The sequence below is a fragment of the Eretmochelys imbricata genome, chromosome 6 (genome assembly GCF_965152235.1).
Source record: "Eretmochelys imbricata isolate rEreImb1 chromosome 6, rEreImb1.hap1, whole genome shotgun sequence".
NCBI classification, from domain to species: domain Eukaryota; kingdom Metazoa; phylum Chordata; order Testudines; family Cheloniidae; genus Eretmochelys; species Eretmochelys imbricata.
Genome location: NC_135577.1, coordinates 47,306,541 through 47,329,802, shown reverse-complemented (window position 1 = coordinate 47,329,802; position 23,262 = coordinate 47,306,541). Strand labels below are relative to the sequence as shown.

General features: G+C 39.9%; 1 protein-coding gene across 2 annotated transcripts in view; it reads left to right on the top strand.

Annotated features, from left to right (window-relative positions):
• Positions 1-23,262, top strand: part of NELL1 (neural EGFL like 1) — a 430,252-nt gene that overhangs the window by 229,785 nt on the left and 177,205 nt on the right. For both annotated transcript variants that reach the window (XM_077820141.1, XM_077820140.1), the window contains exon 14: positions 8,721-8,843. In XM_077820141.1, coding sequence (XP_077676267.1) covers positions 8,721-8,843 — 123 coding nt within the window. The remainder of the gene's footprint in view (positions 1-8,720; positions 8,844-23,262) is intronic.

Here is a 23,262-nt window from a genome sequence, read left to right as displayed (position 1 = left end):
GATGCCTTGCAGGCGATCATGGACTGAATTGTGACCCAATCTTGACTAGATAGCTTGTAGTAGATAAGCCTGTCCTAAAATTACTTTTCCTAGTCTATACAATGTCTCACACAGTCATAGTTCAGTCCCCCAGAGGGTCAGCAGGCTGTGTCAGCCCACAACCCTTTACACGCCACAGTTTACTTTGCTAGCCAGTGAATTTAGGGGGATACAGCCAGATCTCTGCTCACTCACTGGTCTCCCACACTCCGTCCACCTGTACCAGATGGGGTATAGCAGCTGGGCAGAGACTGCTCTCTCCTCTGCAAAGGTGCCCAATAATGGTCACAAGTGGACCCATAATACGGAAGGTGAATGAAGTACAAACAGATACAAATAAGTATTATCTACCACCACCCCAAAAACCAGACTTTGTTTCTCCTCATCACTGTTCAATATTTGACTTCTGTGTAAAAATAGACACAAGGCGAAATTTTGGCATGGAAAGTCAAATAACTGCTGAAGAAGAGGTTACTCACCTTTAGCAATTTTCATAAAGTTGTGCAGCAAAGCAGATTTCATGGCACAGAGTATGATTTAAGATTGTCCATGTGACAAGGACAAACCCGGGGATATGTACTGCTATCCTATATTTTGAGATGCCTATTGCATGAGGTGCTCAGAGCAAAATGGCGTATGGTTATTGATAGGAAGAAAAGGTATTTATGTGAAGATCTGGTATATTAGTTATTTCAGGTAAATAAGAAATTTGAGTTTTTGATTTGCGCTCATTTGTAGAACTGAAAACAAAATATGAAATGGCAAAAATGCACCATTAAAATTAACTGGATAAGGGTTTTTAATTTGGAATCTGTGATTCATATAGTTTTGTGTATGAAGTTTGGAATGTAAATTGTATTTATATTGCTTTGTGAAGACAAAAGTAAAAGGTATCGTAAATGCTTCTTTTTCAGACATCTTCCTCACCTAGTTTTTTAATTAAATTTTAACTCCGAATGCTCTGAATGGTAGGATTCTGAATGCTAAATTAATGTAAGTATAAGGGAAAGAGCACAGTTATAGTATATTGTTTGGGATCTTGTACAGTATAGAAGCTCTTGAGAAAATGTAGATCACATTTTGTACTTATAATATTACATGGTATAAAAATAATATATAACTTTGTCTGCTGGGTTATTCTCACCTCTGTTTATGCACATACTGGGCCAATGGAGCTATTGGGATTTACACCAGGTTGAGACTGTGGTATACTACATCGGTGATTATTGTTAATGAGATCTATTTACACGTATTGTGAGGCAAGGACCTGGCTTTTGAAATCTGTTTTGTTTTTATTGCTAAGGGAAAATGAGGGAGCCTGGATTGCTCAGGGCATTGGCAGTGGAATAGGAAGGGCTTTTAGCTCTAGGTCACCAGTTAAAGCCCAGTTCAAGACAGTGGTGACCAAAATCCATTACCATCTGCTGGCTGTGAAGTGACCTGTGTGAAATGAGTTGGTAGTCTCAGTCCAGTTCCTCCAGGATGTGTCCACACCACTGACATCACCATTAAACTTGGCATTAAGTGTCTTGGATTGAATAAGTGCGGCCTTTCACTGCTCTTTCACGGTTAGATTTGGTTCATCTGGGTCCAGATTGGGTCATACTGGTAACTCAGCATGGGCAAGATTGCACTGCCTCCATCCACATTACCCTGTTGTGTGACTAAATAGAGGGAGTCAGTTTTCAGAACGTCTAGAACCTTTGACAAGCACATATAAATTCACAAGACTAAGAGGAAGAAGTATGTATGTATGTATACATATATTTATGTTTAGAATAAGAGATAAATCCTTGGAATAATCTCTCACTTTGCATGTATTTTCCAAATATATTTCTAAGGCCCTCTTGATTCTACAAATATTTCTGGAAAAAGAATCTCTGTATAATGTGCTGCTTTGGGCAAGTAACATCCATTTGGATATAATCCCCTCACACTCTTCTTACTACGCATCCCCAGCTGAATGCAGCATCATATACAGGGCATTTTTCAAGTGTTAAAATATCCACCTCAGTGAGAGGACCTAGTTTTGTAGCTTTTCACCAAAATTAGGCCAGAAAAGTTGAGAGATGGGGGATGTGAAAGGGAAATGGGTGGCCCTAATATTGCTGACTTCTTTGGTCTTTGTCAGGTTTTGTTTGCCTTATCCAATTTACGCTTTTCATTCATGTTATTTGCTGTCAACAGTGTTATATATTTATGATAAAGAAAGAAAACTCAGTTGGAGCAGATCAGTATTTTGCATACATCAAAACATTTATTGCTGTCACCTACAAGCCCTTTACCCTAATTCACATAAAGTTTCCTGTGTTTTGAAAAAATGCTAAAGATCTGTTTAAAATCTAAATATGTGAGTCCACAGGAAAAGACTCCAAACTCTGATATGCCCAAGAGGGCATTGTGGAACATATGGCTGTCATTAATTAATAATAGATGTTCGATCTTTCATAGTGAATTTCTCTGATGAGATGTATTAATGACCTATAAGGTTTAGTTCTGTTGTCTGGGCCATAGCTGCCCACTACCTAATATCTCACTCATTTATTGTTTTAATGCACATTTGCACAATGAGTGATTTTTACATGACTGGCTGTAGACTATACTTATTGAGTAAGTGGAATTGTGGGGAACCAAGTGGTGTATATTTAGCTATTCAATTGAGCCAGGCTCGGTCAGAATTCCTCCAGAGGGTTGCACTCGTGTGTGGCAGTTGCATCATCTTTGTCTCTATGCCTGTCCAACTATTCCATGGTGATTGGGGATTACCTGTCTCTTTGCCTTTTCAGGCATCTAGGGTGGTTGGGGTGCTAATAAGAAACAGGGCCTGTACTCGCCCTCCACATTATGGTCTTCCATGGAGCTCAGGGAAAGGGTTGACACTTCATTTGTCCCTCAGTCCCCCGTTTGTATTCTTACAGAGGTACCAGACAGACACAACCTGTCTTAAATCTGTTCTTAATACTTAAGCTGTTTCGAGCTACTGTGTAAGATGTAGTACTACTTTCTTTGAGACTAAATGTCATACTCAACTTGCTATCTACTTCAAGGTAAATATTGGTGAATTAATTTTGCTTCTTACATGATTATTATTTGAGGGAATGTAGTGTTGAAAAATAAGACTCTCCTCTTGGATGTTAGAAGATACCCCAAAGTGTACTAATAATCAAGATAAATGGTTAATTTCATTAGGTTTTCTATGTGCACGGTAGAAATATCTACAGCAGAGATCTGTAATTATTCTGCATAGCATTATATATCTCTGTCAAGGTTCCTTCCCCACTCTGAACGCTAGGGTACAGATGTGAGGACCTGCATGAAAAACCTCCTAAGCTTATCTTTACCAGCGTAGGTCAAAACTTCCCCAAGGTACAAAATATTCCACCCGTCGTCCTTGGATTGGCCGCTACCACCACCAAACAAATACTGGTTACTGGGGAAGAGCTGTTTGGAAACATCTTTCCCCCCAAAATACTTCCCAAAACCTTGCACCCCACTTCCTGGACAAGGCTTGGTAAAAAGCCTCACCAATTTGCCTAGGTGACTACAGACCCAGACCCTTGGATCTTAAGAACAATGAACAATCCTCCCAACACTTGCACCCCCCCTTACCTGGGAAATGTTGGATAAAAAGCCTCACCAATTTGCATAGGTGACTACAGACCCAAGCCCTTGGATCTGGGAACAATGAAAAAGCATTCAGTTTTCTTACAAGAAGACTTTTAATAGAAATAGAAGTAAAGAAATCACCTCTGTAAAATCAGGATGGTAGATACCTTACAGGGTACTTAGATTCAAAACATAGAGAACCCCTCTAGGCAAAACCTTAAGTTACAAAAAAGATACACAGACAGAAATAGTTATTCTATTCAGCACAATTCTTTTCTCAGCCATTTAAAGAAATCATAATCTAACGCATACCTAGCTAGATTATTTACTAAAAGTTCTAAGACTCCATTCCTGGTCTATCCCCGGCAGAAACCAGCATATAGACAGACACAGACCCTTTGTTTCTCTCCCTCCTCCCAGCTTTTGAAAGTATCTTGTCTCCTCATTGGTCATTTTGGTCAGGTGCCAGCAAGGTTACCTTTAGCTTCTTAACCCTTTACAGGAGAGAGGAGCTTTCCCCTGGCCAGGAGGGATTTCAAAGGGGTTTACCCTTCTCTTTATATTTATGACAATCTCTAATGGTACATAAACAACTTCAGTTTTCCCAAACCTATAGTGTTGTCTTTGTAGATGTCTGTTCAGGTTCATGTTGTCTCTGTTGCCTGAGGCAGGTCGTTAACCGGGGCTGACTTTCCAGTGACAGCATTTTCAAATGGAAGTTTTCGGTGGGGATTTTACTCACTTTATGGGTATACAGTGGGCTTTGACTTTGGGAACAACAAAGGCAGGAGAGTGAACATTCTTCCTCAGAAATATTTTTGTAAAGTAAGTCTAATTTCTTGGAAGTAATTTTTCAAGGATAGCTGAAAGCAGGAGTGCATCCCTAGCCAATGGCCAAAGGGAGAATATGCCACTTTTGTCTTTGCTTCTTCACAAACTATCCTGCTGCAAATATGAACTGAGAAAATACCGGGCTTGTAAAATAATCCTCTTGTGGATTTTGGGAAAGGTCATGAAAGGTTTTGAAATTCTAGGAGACTTTTACTAACAACAAACAGCTTAGTAATAAATTATTAGTTTGTTGATTTTGGTTGTGGCTGGCTGTAGAGGCAAGAGAGAAACGTGAGGTGTTCTTTCTGCTCAGTGATACAACAAGGAAGAAGTAAAAAAGCAGAGGGTAAGCCAGCAGCAACCACTTGATTCTCAGATTTATACCAATAAAGTAATAATAAGAATAATCATCTACAGTATCTTACATGTGAGCATTTCAAAACAGCTTACTATTGTTAGTTAATCCTCAGAACATTCCTGTGAGATAAGTAGTAGTATCCCCATTTTACTGAAGGAAAAAATGAGGCAAGCGTCTAGCACAGGTGAGAATGTAATCCACATCTCCTGACTCAGGGCTACTAGGCCACACTTCTTCCCCTTTATAGATTAGTATATATTATTTAAATACAAGATATATAAGACCCGAAAATACAACCTCCAAGGATTTCATAAAGGAGTTAAAATGTCTATAAGGACAAAGTATTATAATGATTATTATTGCTCTTGAATGGTTAGTGTTTCTTGAAATGTATATTAATACTTCAGGGAAATGACTTCAACTTAGGAAATCAGTAAATCACATCTTTCATTGTCTCTGTTCCCAGTTAGCCAGCCATGCTCCCATTGGGTATGTCTATACCGCTGTTAGACTGCCCTGGCTGGCCTGTGCCAGTAGACTTGGGCTTGAGCTCACAGGGCTTAGACTGCAGGGCTGTTTAATAACAGTGTAGATTTCTGGGCTCAGGCTGAAGTATGGACTCTAGGACCCTATGAGGTGGGAGCATCCTAGAGCTCGGGCTGTGGCCTGAGCCCAGAAGTCTAAACTGCAGTTAAACAGCCCCTAGCCCAAACCCCATGAGCCTGAGTCAGCTGACCCAAGCCAACCATGGGATTTTTAATTGCAGTATAGACACACCCTTTGTCTGCTGCTAGCTCTTTCACCGACTTCAACTTTTGTCAATATTTTGTAGAAAATCAGGGATGGATGAAACCAGACAGTTAAAATAGTGACCACCCCACATATACGATCCCTGTACCTACCCTGAAAATCCACACTTTTTGAGATTATATTTTTTTATTTTTACATGTCCCTTTCTGCACTTCTGGGTTCCAGCTAAAAGTGTAATTGCCAAAATAAGACATGCTATCAACAAGTAGTGACTCTGAATTCTCTTACCTCAGATCTTTTGTTTTCTTTTTAATTTCTTTCTCAGGGTCTTCACATTCAATCTTGGGTTGCCATCTTGTCTTGTAATTCTCCCCTTCTGACTCTGAATTCCACTGAGCTCACTGAACCAGTGATTCAGCATGGTGTTAATTGGCCCCATGCTGCTGGAGGAGGTGTCTTTTGCATGAATTGCAAAACTAAGCCATTTGTTACAAAACACTTGCAATAATTAAAAATATCATGGCAATTTCTTGCAAGAGTAGCAGTGCTAATCCTGGTCAGTCTGATTTGTCTTCTGTTCTGCTTCTTTGAAATTCCCTCTGTAGATTTATTTCACTTTCTACAGACACTGATGTAGGTTTTTGGGCTACAACTAAGCACTAGAGAGTTTTGCTAAAACACATTATGAATCATGCCAAGGTGAGGCCTTAGGGGAATTTCTCGTTGATGTTATTTTTTAAAAAAACACCACCGCTCTTTGGTGAAACCTTAAAAGGAGGAAGGAAACATAACCAAAGTAGGATACTGACAGGGTCTTAAGCATTTTTCCTTTTCTCACAGGTTAATGTGTTTGAAATAAAAGACTTTTATTAACCTGACAGAAGATCAATGCTGACTCATTCTCACTAGGGCTGTAGCTAACTCTTCTATAGCCTTGGCTACACTAGGGAAATTTTTTTTAAATTCCCACCATTGCAGCTGTTCCACTGTTATCAATTTTGGAAATTCTTGCATGGACAAGGATCCCTTAGTGGCACTGTGTTAGCAATACTGGTTTCTCTTGTATAGGGCAGTTTCCCATGGCCAGAACCATTGTTAACACCGTGCCAATTAAATTTCTCAGAACGTATCTAATTGACATCAATGTTAAAAAAAAGGCTGCAGCTATGAAACCTTGTCTACATTAGAACTCCTATTGTTGTAAACACCTGGAAGAGCGCCGAAGGGGTTAAGTTTTTGTATGTTTTGGCAAACCCATGTTTTTCCCTTAAGATGGGGTATTGTTTTTACTGTAAATGGTGAGAGGGGAATCTATTTAGATTGTCAGTTCTTTAGGGCAGGGTTGATTTTTATTATGCATGTGTGTATGGTGCCTAGCACAATGGAGCGCCTTTGTTTCTGGTGCTACTGAAATATGGATCAATAATTACACCAACTTTCCTCGGTAGGTGAGATTTAGGGAGAAATGTTTTTAAAAAAAGAAAATATATTTTAAGAATAGAATGGGCTAATCACCTCCAGGGGTGGTTAGAGGGTTACTCCTATAAAAGCTTCTCCTTAGTCTGCCACAATGGGCTGAGCTGTGTGTGGTGCTTTTCTTAATTGAGATAGGAGTTGCAAGAACTAGGCTGCTGCATAGTTTCCTTTGAGTTCAAGAAGAAGAGTTTATAGTGCCCAGGAAGGAGCCTAACATTCAGAATATCTAAGGGTCTGAAAAGTAGAGAGTAGCTAAAGTGAATTCTGCAGCAGGGCAAGGGACCAGCGTAAACTAAAGAGCGTAAACATAAGTCTGAATTTATCAGCTGTTGCAGATACATTTTTTTATGTATGAATTTTCTGTTTTAAAAAAGTGAGAAGGAAAGAACAAAATATCCCTATGATACTCCTTTGAAAAATTATGTAAATCCCATATCACTTAGCTATCGAATGTGTTTGGAAACATTATATACCCAACAGATAATGTTCAAAGACATATTTATGCTCTTTTAAGAACATCTGTTCTAGCGGAGCCCTTGCAATCTGTCACTCAGAGCATCTGAGTTATCTGAAGTACGGTGTCAACCTGGAATTTGGGAGAGTCTGTTTATAAGGCATAACCCTGTTTCCCACTAGAGGGTACCTTTCAGCTACGACTGTCCATTAAGAGAAGTTCATAAAGACTAACTTGTCTTTATTGTTGCTAATAAAAAAGTCAAATACTAACAAGAAGCATTTCAATTTCTGCTGTGTAGTTACACCCATTTTCTTGCACCCATAGCTATGCTTTCTGGAAGCATCATTCCTTCACTTAAAAAAAGAGTTAACAAATTAACTTCAGTTAACATTAAATCATCATCCTCTTAAAACATGCAAGAGGCAGGCAAAACGCCACCATTAATATTTCTGGGATGATGGCTCTTCTTTCTTCACCTCCTTCCAACTCCTGCCACATATGCAGAGGGAGGATCTGGCTGAGCTATACGAGAAGTGGGAGGCTTCAGGCTCAAGGTTGCTGGTTCTTTGCTAGAGCAGAGTACAGCATCACACATAGTGATGGGAGGGAGGGGAGTAAGTTGCAGGCCCTTCAGCCCTGTTGACAGTTTGGATAATTAAAGTAACACCTACCCCATATGTCTGGAAGGTGCTTTGGGAACCCTTGGTCTGGAAGGTGCCTTAGAAGTATAGAATATTATTATTTTATATTTTATACCAAGCTTTAGCACAGCATACATTTGTGCATGTGAGTGGTTGTAACGGAAGTGCTGTTAGGCTTTAAAGACTATGCCATCAATGCGCCTCACTGTAACTACTTATCTTGTATTTATATTTACCACGCTTGGTAGTGGGCAGTGATGGTGAGGCTTATCACATCAGAGATGCTGCAGTGATAATCTTCTTCCTATGACTGTTACGTTAGCAGCGCTGTGTAGTTTGCCCAGATAGTTTTCTCCTTTTCAGTCTAAATAAACAAGCTACTCCTGCCATGAATATGTCATTATGTCCTGGAATTGAAGCATTCCATATTAGGCTCTTACATTTGAATCCCTGCTGTGTTCAACCATTGTGGCAATAGTAGTTCTAACTCAGTTTTCAAATGTCAGATCAGCAAACTGAAAAGCACATCTTTTTCTCTCTTGTATTTTTTTTTTTCTGGTAGAGCATGATGAATGTGGCAGCGGACAGCACAACTGTGATGAGAATGCAATCTGTACTAACACTGTCAGGGGACATAGCTGCACCTGCAAACCTGGATATGTGGGGAATGGAACCATCTGTCGAGGTAGGTCTGTTACTCTAGGAACTTGATAAAAGCCACAGATTCTATTAATATTTTTTGACAGTCACCTGAGTTCTGGTAACTCATGATGCTGGGCTCTGTCAAAGATTCATTGTCTGAGTTATCACCTGGCAATTGTTGTATGCATAGAGATAATTGATTTGTGCATAACCTCCTATCACAGGACAGTATTTTTTTAATTGTTTTAAAAACATTCTTTGTTTATTGCCAATTAAAGTTGTAATTTAAGCCTGTTTCATGCAGCTTTTAAACTGCGTTCTTTGTCTTAAACTGAGTTAGTGTCAGATATGCCATGAGTTACCACCTTTGTGTTTTAAACTAGGTTCATGTAGCCTTTAAACTTGTATAATCTTTTAAACTAGCATCATGTAGCAATGCCATGGGCTATTAAAGTTACAGAAGTGATTGATAGGGATGTTTTTGTCAATGATGTGTCTTAATTTACAGCACACCTATAAAGTGAGGATCTGCATTTGGTAGATTTCACTGTAGCTTAGACCATGAATGTCTGGAATCAGTCCATCTGGTTGTAAAATGGCAGTTTTTGTTGGTCCTTTTTTTAAGAAAGAAAGATTAAGCTGTTTCATAAAGATAGAAGAGGAAATATACGCCATCAACCAGCTGGCTCACTAATGACTGCAACTTGGAAATGTCATTGAATTGTGCCTGCAATGCCTGTTGTTGTTGTGTGTTTTAGGAATTACCTTGTCTCATAAAATGCTATTAATTGCTCCATCAGTGTTTCCACAATTCCTGGCTTCCAAAACACTATTGCCATAATGGCTAATTTGTTGGAAACTACTGCTGATGAAAAGTAATAGTCCATCCGGAAAACAATCATATGCACTTAGATTTGGGGAGAAATATTAGCTTTCTTTCAGTTTTATGAATTGGTAGTATTGTCTTGAAGTGATGGATGGTGAACCACCACTTCCAGCTTAAATTCTTCACCAAGGTTTCCACAATCTATCAGGTGTCAAAGTAGCATCTGACTAACTGTCTGGAGTGCACAACAATGTCAAGATATTTAGAAAAAATAAAATGGTTTCTAAATGAACATAGCAGGGACTGCAAAAATGAGAATGTAATGAAGACAATAGTCCAAATTCTTCCTATGTAAGTCAAAGAAGTCACACCAAGAATCAGTTTTGCCCAGTATTTTCCGAATTCTTGCTTGCAGGGGTTGTAAGTTACAACATTTCCAAATAAAGTTTCGAGGAGGGGTGAATGAATATACTCTAAGTTTGACAATGGCTTTCCCTCCCTGTAGACTATATAGGGTGTGGGACAACTCTTGACTCAAACAGGACATTTTTTTTCGGTTTTACTTTGCTGGGTTTGCATACCCAGAGTTTCACTTTGAGGTTCAGCTTGAACGGGCTGAAAAACTTGAAGCAAAAGTCATCCAGCACCATTTAGTTTAACCTGGTAGTTTAACAGGAAAATATTCAGGGTTCTTTTTTTTTTAAAACCCTTTTAATGAACTTGTGCTGAGATTCAAGCTTGAAATGAAATCCCGAAGCAGATGAATTTCTATTTCATTTTCAAATATTCTCCCAGTTTTGTTCTTGACATGCCTAGAGTTACGCCACTGAATGAAGATATAACTGTCTTTTTGAAAAGTGGCTACCATGGAAATGCAAAAAACAGAGCTGTGGAATTTTGTGGTTGTTTACATCCCAACTGGGAAATATATCTACAGAACCATGGTGAAAATTTTTGGAGCTTGAAAACGTGAGTTTTATTCTCTAATATTCCAGATGGTAAGAAGCCCTTTAATGGGAAGCTGTGGAGAAATTGTTCTCTCATTACAGAAGGTGCTACGGATAATTTAGAGATGGTACCGAGTGGTAAGAGACTTGGTAATCAGTAAACACAGAGGCTGGAAAATAATGGGCCAGATTGCTTAGTAGTAAAATTGCATAATATCAGTCAAGTCAAAGGAGCAATGCTGAAGGTAACACCAGCTGAAGATCTGGCCATATCCTAATTTACTTGAATGGTCTAGAAGTGTTTTATAAACTTTTACAAATGGTATATATACACAACAATTATTTCAGCCACTACTGATGTGACCCACATCTGGGGTGGAACAGGCAGCTTATTATCGTTACACAGCAACACCATACGCCAACAAGGAAAGGATGATTTTTGTAGCTGAAGCACAGGACTGGGAGTCTTTTCCTGATTCTGCCACATACTTCCCATGTTGTCTTGAGCAAGTCACATAACCATTCTGTACCTTATTTTCTGTATAAGTAAAATGTGGATGATGAAAACCATGCTGTGAGGCTTAATCAACAAACTCAGCAATTCTTGGAAGGCTCTGTAGAATGTAGAATATTATTCTTAATATTTTAAGATAGCAAGTGTAGGGGAATAATGCAACCAAATGAAACTACATGGAGAGCTTTGGAGTAGGCATAATGAAAGTAGCCTAACAGTTGGTGGGGGGGTGAGAAAGAGAGAAACAGTCAGGTAAAGAGGAAAGTAGAAAGAATCTGGAAAGTAGAGACGACCATCTGTTTTCCTTTATGAATAAAAATATTAGGAAGAGGAAAACAAAATCATTAATAAAAGTACACAGTAACAGGCAGCAAGTAGGAAAATTAATTTATTTATAATTAGGAAAATTATTCATTTAATTAATGAAGTAGGATTGTGTCTGCTTCATCGTAAATATAGTGGACTAGAGAATTTCAGAGTGTAATTAAGGACAAGATGCTTTCAAAGTGGACATGGAAATAATCAATAAGAAGAATGGTGTAAAAGGATGCAGACAAAAACAAAATGCATGTCTGTTTAAAACAAAATGTTACACACAAAAATATGTACTACTTAAGTTTAATTGACATAAAAATAGCAAGAGACCTGAAGATGAACAAAAGTAAACTTTTACAAATACATAAGAAGCAAACACATAGGCAAGAGACAGGAAGGTCTGCTGGGCAAGTGTAGAACAGTAAAGACAAATATGGCCTTTATTTACTGTGGGCAAAAACAAATTCTTGGTCTCAATGTAGAAGTGGACTATAACATTGCAGAGACAAACATCTTGTTGTGGGAGAGATGGGAAAAGAAGGTTGAGGTGAGGTGGAATGGCAAGACTGTGTAATACGGTGTCGCAGCAAATAATCTTGACAAAATACCGGGTGCAGAGTCAGATAAATTACATCCTGGGACTTTTCAGGCAGTAGCAAGGAAAATGGGAACTCCTGTGACAAAAGTATTTATAGCGCCAAAGACAGAGGACTGGAATGGGGCTAATATAATATAGAACTATATACCTATAAAGTTGCTTTTAGCTACAGAGAAAATGTCAGCAAGATTGATAAAGAAAAAGAATGTATAATATTATATATACTGTTCAGAGAATAGAAACTAATACAGATACACAAAGTACAGATACACATAGAAATACTAATACAGATACACAAAGAAACTAGCACAGATACATAAAGGAAACTCATGCCAAGCAAGTTTGCTTGAATGACATGAATTCATTATAGAATTAGTAGGTAAAGATGAAACCATGGCTGTAGAGCAAATTAGCTAGACTTCAGGAGAGGACTTAATACTGTAGCACAAAGCAAATTAATTTATAAAGACTGAATGCAAAGTAAAGTGGTTTAGTAATAGAGAGTCTCAAGAAAATGGGAAAGTTGAGGGTAGAGGATGGAGAATCATAGAATTGTAGGACTGGAAGGAACTTCGAGAGGTCTTCTAGTCCAGTCCCCTGCAGTTAAGGTAGGACTCAGTATTATCTAGACCATCCCTGACAGGTGTTTGTCTAACTTTCCCTTAAAAATTGCCAATGACAGAGATTCCACAACCTCCTAAGCAATTTATTCAAGTGCTTAAGCATCCTGACTGTTAGGAAGTTTTTTCTAATGTCCAACCTAAATTGCCCTTGCTGCAATTTAAGCCCATTGCTTCTTGTCCTATCCTCAGAGATTAAGGAGAACAATTTTTCTCCTTCCTCTTGTAAAAACATTTTATGTACATGAAAACTGTTATGTCCCTCCTTAGTCTTCTCTTCTCCAGACTAAACAAACCCCATTTTTTCAGTCTTCCCTCAAAGGTAATGTTTTCTAATAATTTTTGTTTCTCTTCTCTGGACTTTCTCCAAGTTGTCCATATCTTTCCTGAAGTGTGGGGCCCAGAAATGGACACAATACTTCAATTGAGGCCTAATCAGTGCAGAGTAGAGCGAAGAATTATTATGTGTGCAACTGATTGTTTCTTCCTAAGTGGAGTACTTTGCATTTGTCCTATTGAATTTCATCCTATTTCATCCATTTCTCCAGTTTGTCCAGATCATTTTGAAATTTAATCCTGTCCTCCAAAGCACTTGCAGCCGCTTCCAGCTTGGTATCGTCCACAAACTTTGCCATTATCTAAATAATTGATGAAAATATTGAAGAGAACCAGACCCAGAACTGATCTCTGTGGGACCCCACTTGATATGCCATTCCAGCTTGACTGTGAGCCACTGATAACTACTCTCTGGGAACGGTTTTCCAACCAGTTATGCACCAACCTCATAGTAGCTCCATCTAGATCGTATTTCCATCATTTGTTTATGAGAAGGTCTGCGAGACAGAATCAAAATCCTTACTAAAGTCAAGTACACGTTTACATTTACCACTTCCCCTCCTCTCATCCATAAGGCTCATTACCCTGTCAAAGAAAGCTATTAGGTTGGCTTGACACAATTTTTTCCTGAGAAATCCATGTTGACTGTTACTCATCACCTTATTATCTTCTAGGTGTCTGCAAATTGATTGGTTAATTATTTGCTCCATTATCTTTCTGGGTATTGAAGTTAAGCTGACAGATCTGTAATTCTCCCGATTGTCCTTATTCCCTTTTTTTATAGATCGGCACTATATTTGCTCCTTACCAGTCCTCTGGAATCTCTCCCATCTTCCAGGACTTTTCAAAGATAATCACACTAATGGCTCAGATATCTCTGCAGTCAGTTCTTTGAAGAGGATCTGGATGACCTTGTAAACTGGAGTAATAGGATGAAATTTAATAGTGAGAGGTGTAAGGTCATGCATTTAGGGATTAATAACAAGAATTTTAGTTATAAGCTAGGGACGCATCAATTAGAAGTAACGGAGGAGGAAAAGGACCTTGGAGTATTGGTTGATCATAGGATGACTATGAGCCGCCAATGTGATGTGGCCGTGAAAAAAGCTAATGCGGTCTTGGGATGCATCAGGAGAGGTATTTCCAGTAGGGATAAGGAGGTTTTAGTACCGTTATACAAGGCACTGGTGAGACCTCACCTGGAATACTGTGTGCAGTTCTGGTCTCCCATGTTTAAGAAGGATGAATTCAAACTGGAACAGGTACAGAGAAGGGTTACTAGGATGATCCGAGGAATGGAAAACTTGTCTTATGAAAGGAGACTCAAGGAGCTTGGCTTGTTTAGCCTAACTAAAAGAAGGTTGAGGGGAGATATGATGGCTCTCATTAAATATATCAGAGGGATAAATACCGGAGAGGGAGAGGAATTATTTAAGCTGAGTACCAATGTGGACACAAGAACAAATGGATATAAACTGGCCACCAGGAAATTTAGACTAGAAATTAGACGAAAGTTTCTAACCATCAGAGGAGTGAAGTTTTGGAATAGCCTTCCAAGGGAAGCAGTGGGGGCAAAAGATCTATCTGGCTTTAAGATTAAACTTGATAAGTTTATGGAGGAGATGGTATGATGGGATAACATGGTTTTGGTAATTAAATATTCATGGTAAATAGGCCCAATGGCCTGTGATGGGATATTATATAGGGTGGGATCCGTGTTACTACAGAAAATTCTTTCCTGGGTATCTGGCTGATGAATCTTGCCCATATGCTCAGGGTTTACCTGATGGCCATATATGGGGTCGGGAAGGAATTTTCCTCCAGGGCAGATTGGAAGAGGCCCTGGAGGTTTTTCGCCTTCCTCTGTAGCATGGGGCACGGGTCACTTGCTGGAGGATTCTCTGCTCCTTGAAGTCTTTAAACTACGATTTGAGGACTTCAATAGCACAGATATAGGTGTGAGGTTTTTTGCAGGAGTGATGGGTGAAATTCTGTGGCCTGCGTTGTGCAGGAGGTCAGACTAGATGATCATAATGGTCCCTTCTGACCTAAATATCTATGAATCTATTCTGGGATGTATTTAATCAGGCCCTGGTGACTTGACAACATCTAACTACAGCTGTGCCACTTCTTCAGTTTGCTGTACATGAGTGACCCTGTAGCAGGCCATCATTTCACTAGTAGATAGAAATAGAGCCAACAAGTTTGAAAATTAATTAAGAAGATCAAATTTATGGGGAAAATGTCACCCACTGATTTGTCTGGAGAAGAAATAAGGATAGGCATGTTAAAGTGTCCTGAGGGTTACAAACACATCTGAGTGTGTAAGTGGGGGAGATGATGTAAGAAGCCCTCTTCTTGACCCTGTTTACAGCTGTGTAAGAATAAAGCCACAGTCTTGATTCTTGCACAAGGTCTGGGCATGTGTAGCACAGATAGTAGCAATAGGCACACCATTATCCAGAGTGACTGTATTATAGAGAAACGGTGCATGCTGCTCCATTACAGAGATTGTTGTAGCTCCTGATTAGTGTACACTCTTCTGGTGTTCCTGTGCAAATTCTTCTCAGAATATGGGTAAAAGGAAACATAGTTAAATGGTTTTCTGTGACTTGACTCCCTGGTGAGCTGTGCATGTTAGTGCTGGTGTCATTGTAGCACCAGTGTCCACATTGCTGAGAAAGAAAAGAGGCATTGAATTCACTTTTCACCCCTCCTTGTGTCTTTGGCTGATCCAGAGATCCAAAAGATCTGGGGCCCCAGATAGTGGCATCGGGGGAAGGAGTACATTTTTATGATTGTGGCAAGTGGTCATTTTTGGGATTCTGGTCATGGCAAATGAGAAGAAAACATGAAGTACTGCAAGTTATTTTTTTCTACTTCTGACCTAAATTCTGGATCCTTATAGGTTCATAACATGCTTATAGTGGAGCTACTGTGTGAAAATCTGTATGCCATGCTGTAGAAAGGGCATGCTCAAATTGCAATGGAGAACAACCACATGGCTCAGGAATATACAACTTTGTAAAGAAAATAGCTAGGCGTGCTGTATTTAGCTTGGAGAAAGACAGAGGATAGAGAATGTTCACACTATTATATATGATCCTGAAGGGAATTGTTTGTCAGAAGTTGAGAAAGTAACATGAGGCCATAGACTAAAGTCAAAGAGAAGGACTAGCATATTAGCAATCTAGGCAGATTTTAATTCTGCACCAAGTAGATGACCTTTGATATTGACTGCCTAAGAAACAGAATTTTTTGTATTAGTCAGTACGAAAGGGGTTTGCAGACCGGGTTTGCAGAGAGAAAAGGTCTCTGTCAAGTCTTTGTTTGGGTTGAGATGAAATAAGATGAAGTCAACTGGTTTGTATTTTCTCGTTTTATGAAACGAGACCTTGATGTAGTACACTGGCCTTTCCTAGCTCATAGTTCCTGTTCTACAAATGTGTTTCATAGGACCAAATTCTGCCCATGGCTGCATTTAAAGTGATTTGATTAACTTCTTAAACCAGGTAAATCTATAGCTATTCCCCTGAGGGATGAGAGGTAAGTGATCATCCTTGTAGCTCTCACTACTGCAGAGTGAGCTGAACTTAGACAAGTGCAGGCACTTGCCTATTGCATTTTGAGTACTGTGTCTAATTGTTAGATTTACTATTTTATTAATATCTCATTTTGGATTTTCAATGAGGTGTAAATTTAGGAGAAAAGTTAAAATGATTTAAAAAACCCCCTCAGAAACATTGAAAGCATGTTCTTATTATCTCAGCAAGATTACAGCTTCTGCATGAGACTTCAGTCACTGTGACAAAGTTCCTTCTCTAGCTTGGTGGGTCTTGCACTTACTGGTGGATATGCTCACCTTGGAGCTTCACAGCAGCCCTCAGAACTCCTCCTGTGTCTGACCAGGAGTTGGGAGGTTTGGGGGGAACCCGGGCCCACCCTCTACTCCGGGTTCCAGCCCAGGGCCCTGTGGAATGCAGCTGTCTAGAGTGCCTCCTGGAACATCTGTGTGACAGCTACAACTCTCTGAGCTACTTCCCCATGGCCTCCTCCCAACACCTTCTTTATCCTCACCATAGGACCTTCCTCCTGGTAATGCTTGTACACCTCAGACCTCCAACACTCGCTCTTAGCTCCTAGCGCCTCTTGCTCGCACCTCCTTACACGCGCACCACAAACTGAAGTGAGCTCCTTTTTAAACCCAGGTGCCCTGATTAGCCTGCCTTAATTGAGTCTAGCAGCTTCTTGATTGGCTGCAGGTGTTCTAATCAGCCTGTCTTAATTGTCTCCAGAAGGTTCCTGATTGTTCTGGAACCTTCCCTGTTATCTTACTCAGGGAAAAGGGACCTACTTAACCTGGGGCTAATATATCTGCCTTCTATTACTCTCCTAGAGCCATCCGGCCTGACCCTGTCACATCACGTATTCACTGATGAAACATCCGACTTTCTATAGATGGAGGTTCACATAGTTAGATTACAGTCCTAAACATTGGAGTGAACAGATGCATCCTATTCCTGGTGTCTGGGAAATGAAACCTCAAAAACTTTCAGAAGTTCTGATACCAAATTGTCAGGGACAGCCTTATTAGGATTGTCCCTAGGAAAGGCTGAGATTTGGTGTGTCTTCTGTTATATTCCCATACATTCTCTCAGCGAATTCACCAAGTCCATGATCTATGTGGTTTCTTTTTCTAGTGGCGACCAGGCACTTTTATTTCTCAATCATGTTTCATAACCTTTCAGTGCTGCAGCTTGTGCAAAAGATGGTAGGGTGCAACTGAGTCCCAAAGAGGAATGCCATTATTTTAAAATGTGGGGAGGGATCAAATGCTAGTGGAAGATCTGGCCTGGCCTGGTAGTGTAGTTCTGATTCCCTCATAGATATGTGCCTTGGAAGATGACTATGGCTACCACTGAAAGTTGTAATTCCACTTAATGGCCATCTCATTTGTATTTATAGACAGCTGTGGAAGAGTGACCAAAGCACAGTGGGCAGTAGGTCATGTCTTTTACAAGGTAACAAGAATGTGGAGATTATAATTTTAATACTTTCAAGATAGCTACTGGATGATAATGATAGGGGTTTGAAAATGACTTTTTCTAGCTTAAATCAATAAAGCAATTCTTTTTCACATTGTCTAAATAACGTTTTAGATAAGTGGATGGTTAACTTGTTTATTCAGACAGTAAGTACCATATTTTCTGTAACTATACCCTTCTTGGTAATTTCAAAAATGGATACGTTTAATAATATTGAAACGCAATTCACGAGCTGACAGAAATGTCACCTAAAAGAGGTTTAATCTGAGTGTGTGAACTGATAACATTTTTAATAAGGAAAAAATATCTACATACTTATGGGAAATGATAGTGAAACAGATGGAGGAGAAAGTAAAATGAACATAGAGAAAATACAGATGAGAAACTATTGGGTGAAGGGAGTATAAGTAAAAGGACAGGTAAATCTTGAATGGAAAAGAGGGAACATGAGATCATATTTGTCAGAATCTGTTTCCAAGTTAGGTAGACAGAGAAATGCCATCAAGTTGAGTGTAGGGACTTGCTTCATTTGGCCAATAATAGATAATTATCATTAGTTGATGTGTATCTCATCAATTATTCTTGTTAAATAATGGATTGACTGCACAGTAGTAAAAAGGTAGGAGAAAAATGTTACTAAAATGCAACAATAAAACCACTAGTGGATATGAAACTGATTTCTACTGATTTCAGCAGGTACGAGCCACCAAGACTCTTTTATTCAGATTTTTTTCTCACATCTGTTTTACACTGTTGTAACTCTAGTGATTTAATTGTAACTATTCCTGGTTTTTGCTCGTGTAAATGAAAGAAGGATCAGGTCACTTGGTTTTATTTCTGCCTCTGCCACTGACTCACTTTGTAGATATCATTGAATTTCTTTACACCACAGTTTGCCCATCTGTAAATAGGGTATTCTTCACTTTAGTTATCTTTGTGTTACAGAGTTCAGTTTTAACAAGGGTGTGATGGGGCATTCTCCCCACACTAGCCCTGGAGCAGTTAATATAAGAAAGAGAGGCCAGTTAGCCATAGGCTGCACCTGGGATGGCGCTAGGATACAATATGGCTTAATTGGGAATGATGATTACCTGGGCAGAAAGATGTGGGACTTCTGAAAGCCAGGGATCTGGCAACAGAGCCTGAAGTCACACTCCCTGATACAAGGGGGGAGAGTAGGCCCTGTAATAGGAAGTAGGAAGCAGTTCCAGGAAGGAGCAGTAAAGGCTGGGAGAATACCTGAGCTGCTGAGTCAAGGGTCCCTGAATTGGAACCTGCTGGAGAAGGCAGGCCTGGGTTCCTCTACAGTACGGTCTAGGAGTGGCATGCCAGGAACAGCCTGTTTGGGGACTGCTGGGGACAGTTTGATTATAGCCCAGGAAGGGGGAACTTCAATGTGTTTTTGCTGGAGGGCTAAACCATTAAGAGGAAAGCTCCAGGAGCATGAGAGAGCCCATGCAGTGAGTGAATGGGATGATGGACTCGGCAAACGCCAGACTATGTGGCAAGCTAATCCCCGGATGGGCAACTAGGAAGCGCCAGAGCAGCAAGAAAGCATGCTTCGTCACAAAGTGCTTTAAACCTTTATTTTGTAAAAACCTTATTGGAAATGGCAAAACCCAAAATGTAGAATGCAAACTTTGAAAACAATTTGAATTTTTCGTGGTGATATAATGAAAAAATGAATTGATAAGAAAGAATAATAAAAGTTTAAAAATCATCCCTGTTGACAATTTCCCTCCACTGGATTCTCACACTTTTCTTTGTGTCCCTTTTGCTCTGACCTTGGCAGCATTAGGGAAGACTGACATCCCAAATGTCTGCATTGTGTGACAAGCAAATGTGCTTATATGTTTATATAATTGCTATAAAAGCATGTGGTTTTGCTGAGGCATAGATGGGTTTTAGTATCCATTGGAGGTGGAATTGAAACCCTTTAATGGCATGTTGGATTATATTATTGACAGTGGTATAGGTAACGTGAAAGTGGAAAGGAATGCACAAGGCTTTCTCCGTAGCTTCTGATTGCCCTGCTTTTGTAGGTTTGGGGTGGACTAATGTGTATATTTAAACTACAGGTTTTTTTTCCCGCTCTCTTTAATCCACTTCCTAAATAAAATTTTAAAAATGCAATAATATTGAAAATTCTATGTTTTAGGTTTGTGATTATACATCAACTCAATCTCCTGGATTTATTATAAGTAAGAGAAAAGACTTCCTCCAGTTTATTATTTTCCTCTCTTTTCCTTTCTCAGTATGGAATGTTAGATATTTTTTTTAAAGTTGTGTCCATTGAGATTCATGTGGTCTGAAGAAAGACATTTACACAAATAGACTGTAAACTTTCTAAACTATTGCAGCTTTGAATGCTGTCCTTGCATTGGTTTTAGAACATAATAAAATAATTTAAGGAGTACTTGTGGCACCTTAGAGACTAACCAATTTATTTGAGCATAAACTTTCGTGAGCTACAGCTCACTTCATCGGATGCATACTGTGGAAAGTACAGAAGATCTTTTTATACACACAAATCATGAAAAAATGGGTGTTTACCACTACAAAAGGTTTTCTCTCCCCCCACCCCACTCTCCTGCTGGTAATAGCTTATCTAAAGTGATCACTCTCCTTACAATGTGTATGATAATCAAGGTGGGCCATCTCCAACACAAATCCAGGGTTTAACAAGAACGTTGGGGGGTGGAGGGGGGGTAGGAAAAAACATGGGGAAATAGGTTACCTTGCATAATGAGTTAGCCACTCCCAGTCTCTACTCAAGCCTAAATTAATAGTATCCAATTTGCAAATGAATTCCAATTCAACAGTTTCTCGCTGGAGTCTGGTTTTGAAGTTTTTCTGTTGTAATATCGCAACTTCCATGTCTGTAATCGCGTGACCAGAGAGATTGAAGTGTTCTTCGACTGGTTTATGAATGTTATAATTCTTGACATCCGATTTGTGTCCATTTATTCTTTTACGTAGAGACTGTCCAGTTTGACCAATGTACATGGCAGAGGGGCATTGCTGGCACATATCACATTGGTGGATGTGCAGGTGAACGAGCCTCTGATAGTGTGGCTGATGTTATTAGGCCCTGTGATGGTGTCCCCTGAATAGATATGTGGGCACAGTTGGCAACGGGTTTTGTTGCAAGGATAGGTTCCTGGGTTAGTGGTTCTGTTGTGTGGTATGTGGTTGCTGGTGAGTATTTGCTTCAGGTTGGGGGGCTGTCTGTAGGCAAGGACTGGCCTGTCTCCCAAGTTTTGTGAGAGTGTTGGGTCATCCTTCAGGATAGGTTGTAGATCCTTAATAATGCATTGGAGGGGTTTTAGTTGGGGGCTGAAGGTGACGGCTAGTGGTGTTCTGTTATTTTCTTTGTTAGGCCTGTCCTGTAGTAGGTGACTTCTGGGAACTCTTCTGGCTCTATCAATCTGTTTCTTCGCTTTCGCAGGTGGGTATTGTAGTTGTAAGAACGCTTGATAGAGATCTTGTAGGTGTTTGTCTCTGTCTGAGGGGTTGGAGCAAATGCAGTTGTATCGCAGAGCTTGGCTGTAGACAATGGATCGTGTGGTGTGGTCAGGGTGAAAGCTGGAGGCATGTAGGTAGGAATAGCGGTCAGTAGGTTTCTGGTATAGGTTGGTGGTTATGTGACCATCGTTTATTAGCACAGTAGTGTCCAGGAAGTGGATCTCTTGTGTGGACTGGACCAGACTGAGGTTGATGGTGGGATGGAAATTGTTGAAATCATGGTGGAATTCCTCAAGGGCTTCTTTTCCATGGGTCCAGATGATGATGATGTCATCAATATAGCGCAAGTAGAGTAGGGGCGTTAGGGGACGAGAGCTGAGGAAGCGTTGTTCTAAGTCAGCCATAAAAATGTTGGCACACTGTGGGGCCATGCGGGTACCCATAGCAGTGCTGCTGATTTGAAAGTATACATTGTCCCCAAATGTAAAATAGTTATGGGTAAGGACAAAGTCACAAAGTTCAGCCACCAGGTTAGCCGTGACATTATCGGGGATAGTGTTCTTGACGGCTTGTAGTCCATCTTTGTGTGGAATGTTGGTGTAGAGGGCTTCTACATCCATAGTGGCCAGGATGGTGTTATCAGGAAGACCACCGATGGATTGTCGTTTCCTCAGGAAGTCAGTGGTGTCTCGAAGGTAGCTGGGAGTGCTGGTAGCATAGGGCCTGAGGAGGGAGTCTACATAGCCAGACAATCCTGCTGTCAGGGTGCCAATTCCTGAGATGATGGGGCGCCCAGGATTTCCAGGTTTATGGATCTTGGGTAGTAGATAGAATATCCCAGGTCGAGGTTCCAGGAGTGTGTCTGTGCGGATTTCATCTTGTGCTTTTTCAGGGAGTTTCTTGAGCAAATGCTGTAGTTTCTTTTGGTAACTGTCAGTGGGATCAGAGGGTAATGGCTTGTAGAAAGTGGTGTTGGAGAGCTTCCGAGCAGCCTCTTGTTCATATTCCGAATGAACCATGTGCCAGCAATGCCCCTCTGCCATGTACATTGGTCAAACTGAACAGTCTTTACGTAAAAGAATAAATGGACACAAATCAGATGTCAAGAATTATAACATTCATAAACCAGTCAGAGAACACTTCAATCTCTCTGGTCACGCGATTACAGACATGAAAGTTGCGATATTACAACAGAAAAACTTTAAAACCAGACTCCAGCGAGAAACTGTTGAATTGGAATTTATTTGCAAATTGGATACTATTAATTTAGGCTTGAATAGATACTGGGAGTGGCTAACTCATTATGCAAGGTAACCTATTTCCCCATGTTTTTTTCTACCCCCTCACCCCCCGACGTTCTTGTTAAACCCTGGATTTGTGCTAGAGTTGGCCCACCTTGATTATCATACACATTGTAAGGAGAGTGATCACTTTAGATAAGCTATTACCAGCAGGAGAGTGGGGTGGGGGGAGAGAAAACCTTTTGTAGTGGTAAACACCCATTTTTTCATGATTTGTGTGTATAAAAAGATCTTCTGTACTTTCCACAGTATGCATCCGACGAAGTGAGCTGTAGCTTGCGAAAGTTTATGCTCAAATAAATTGGTTAGTCTCTAAGTGCCACAAGTACTCCTTTTCTTTTTGCGAATACAGACTAACACGGCTGTTACTCTGAAAATAATTTAAGTTAATTTTTTCTTGTCCATAGAGCACCAAGATGTAATAGAACAGATAATCTGGCAATGAAAGAAGTTGAAAGTCTGGGGAAACATTTTTACATTCAGCTCTAAATTATA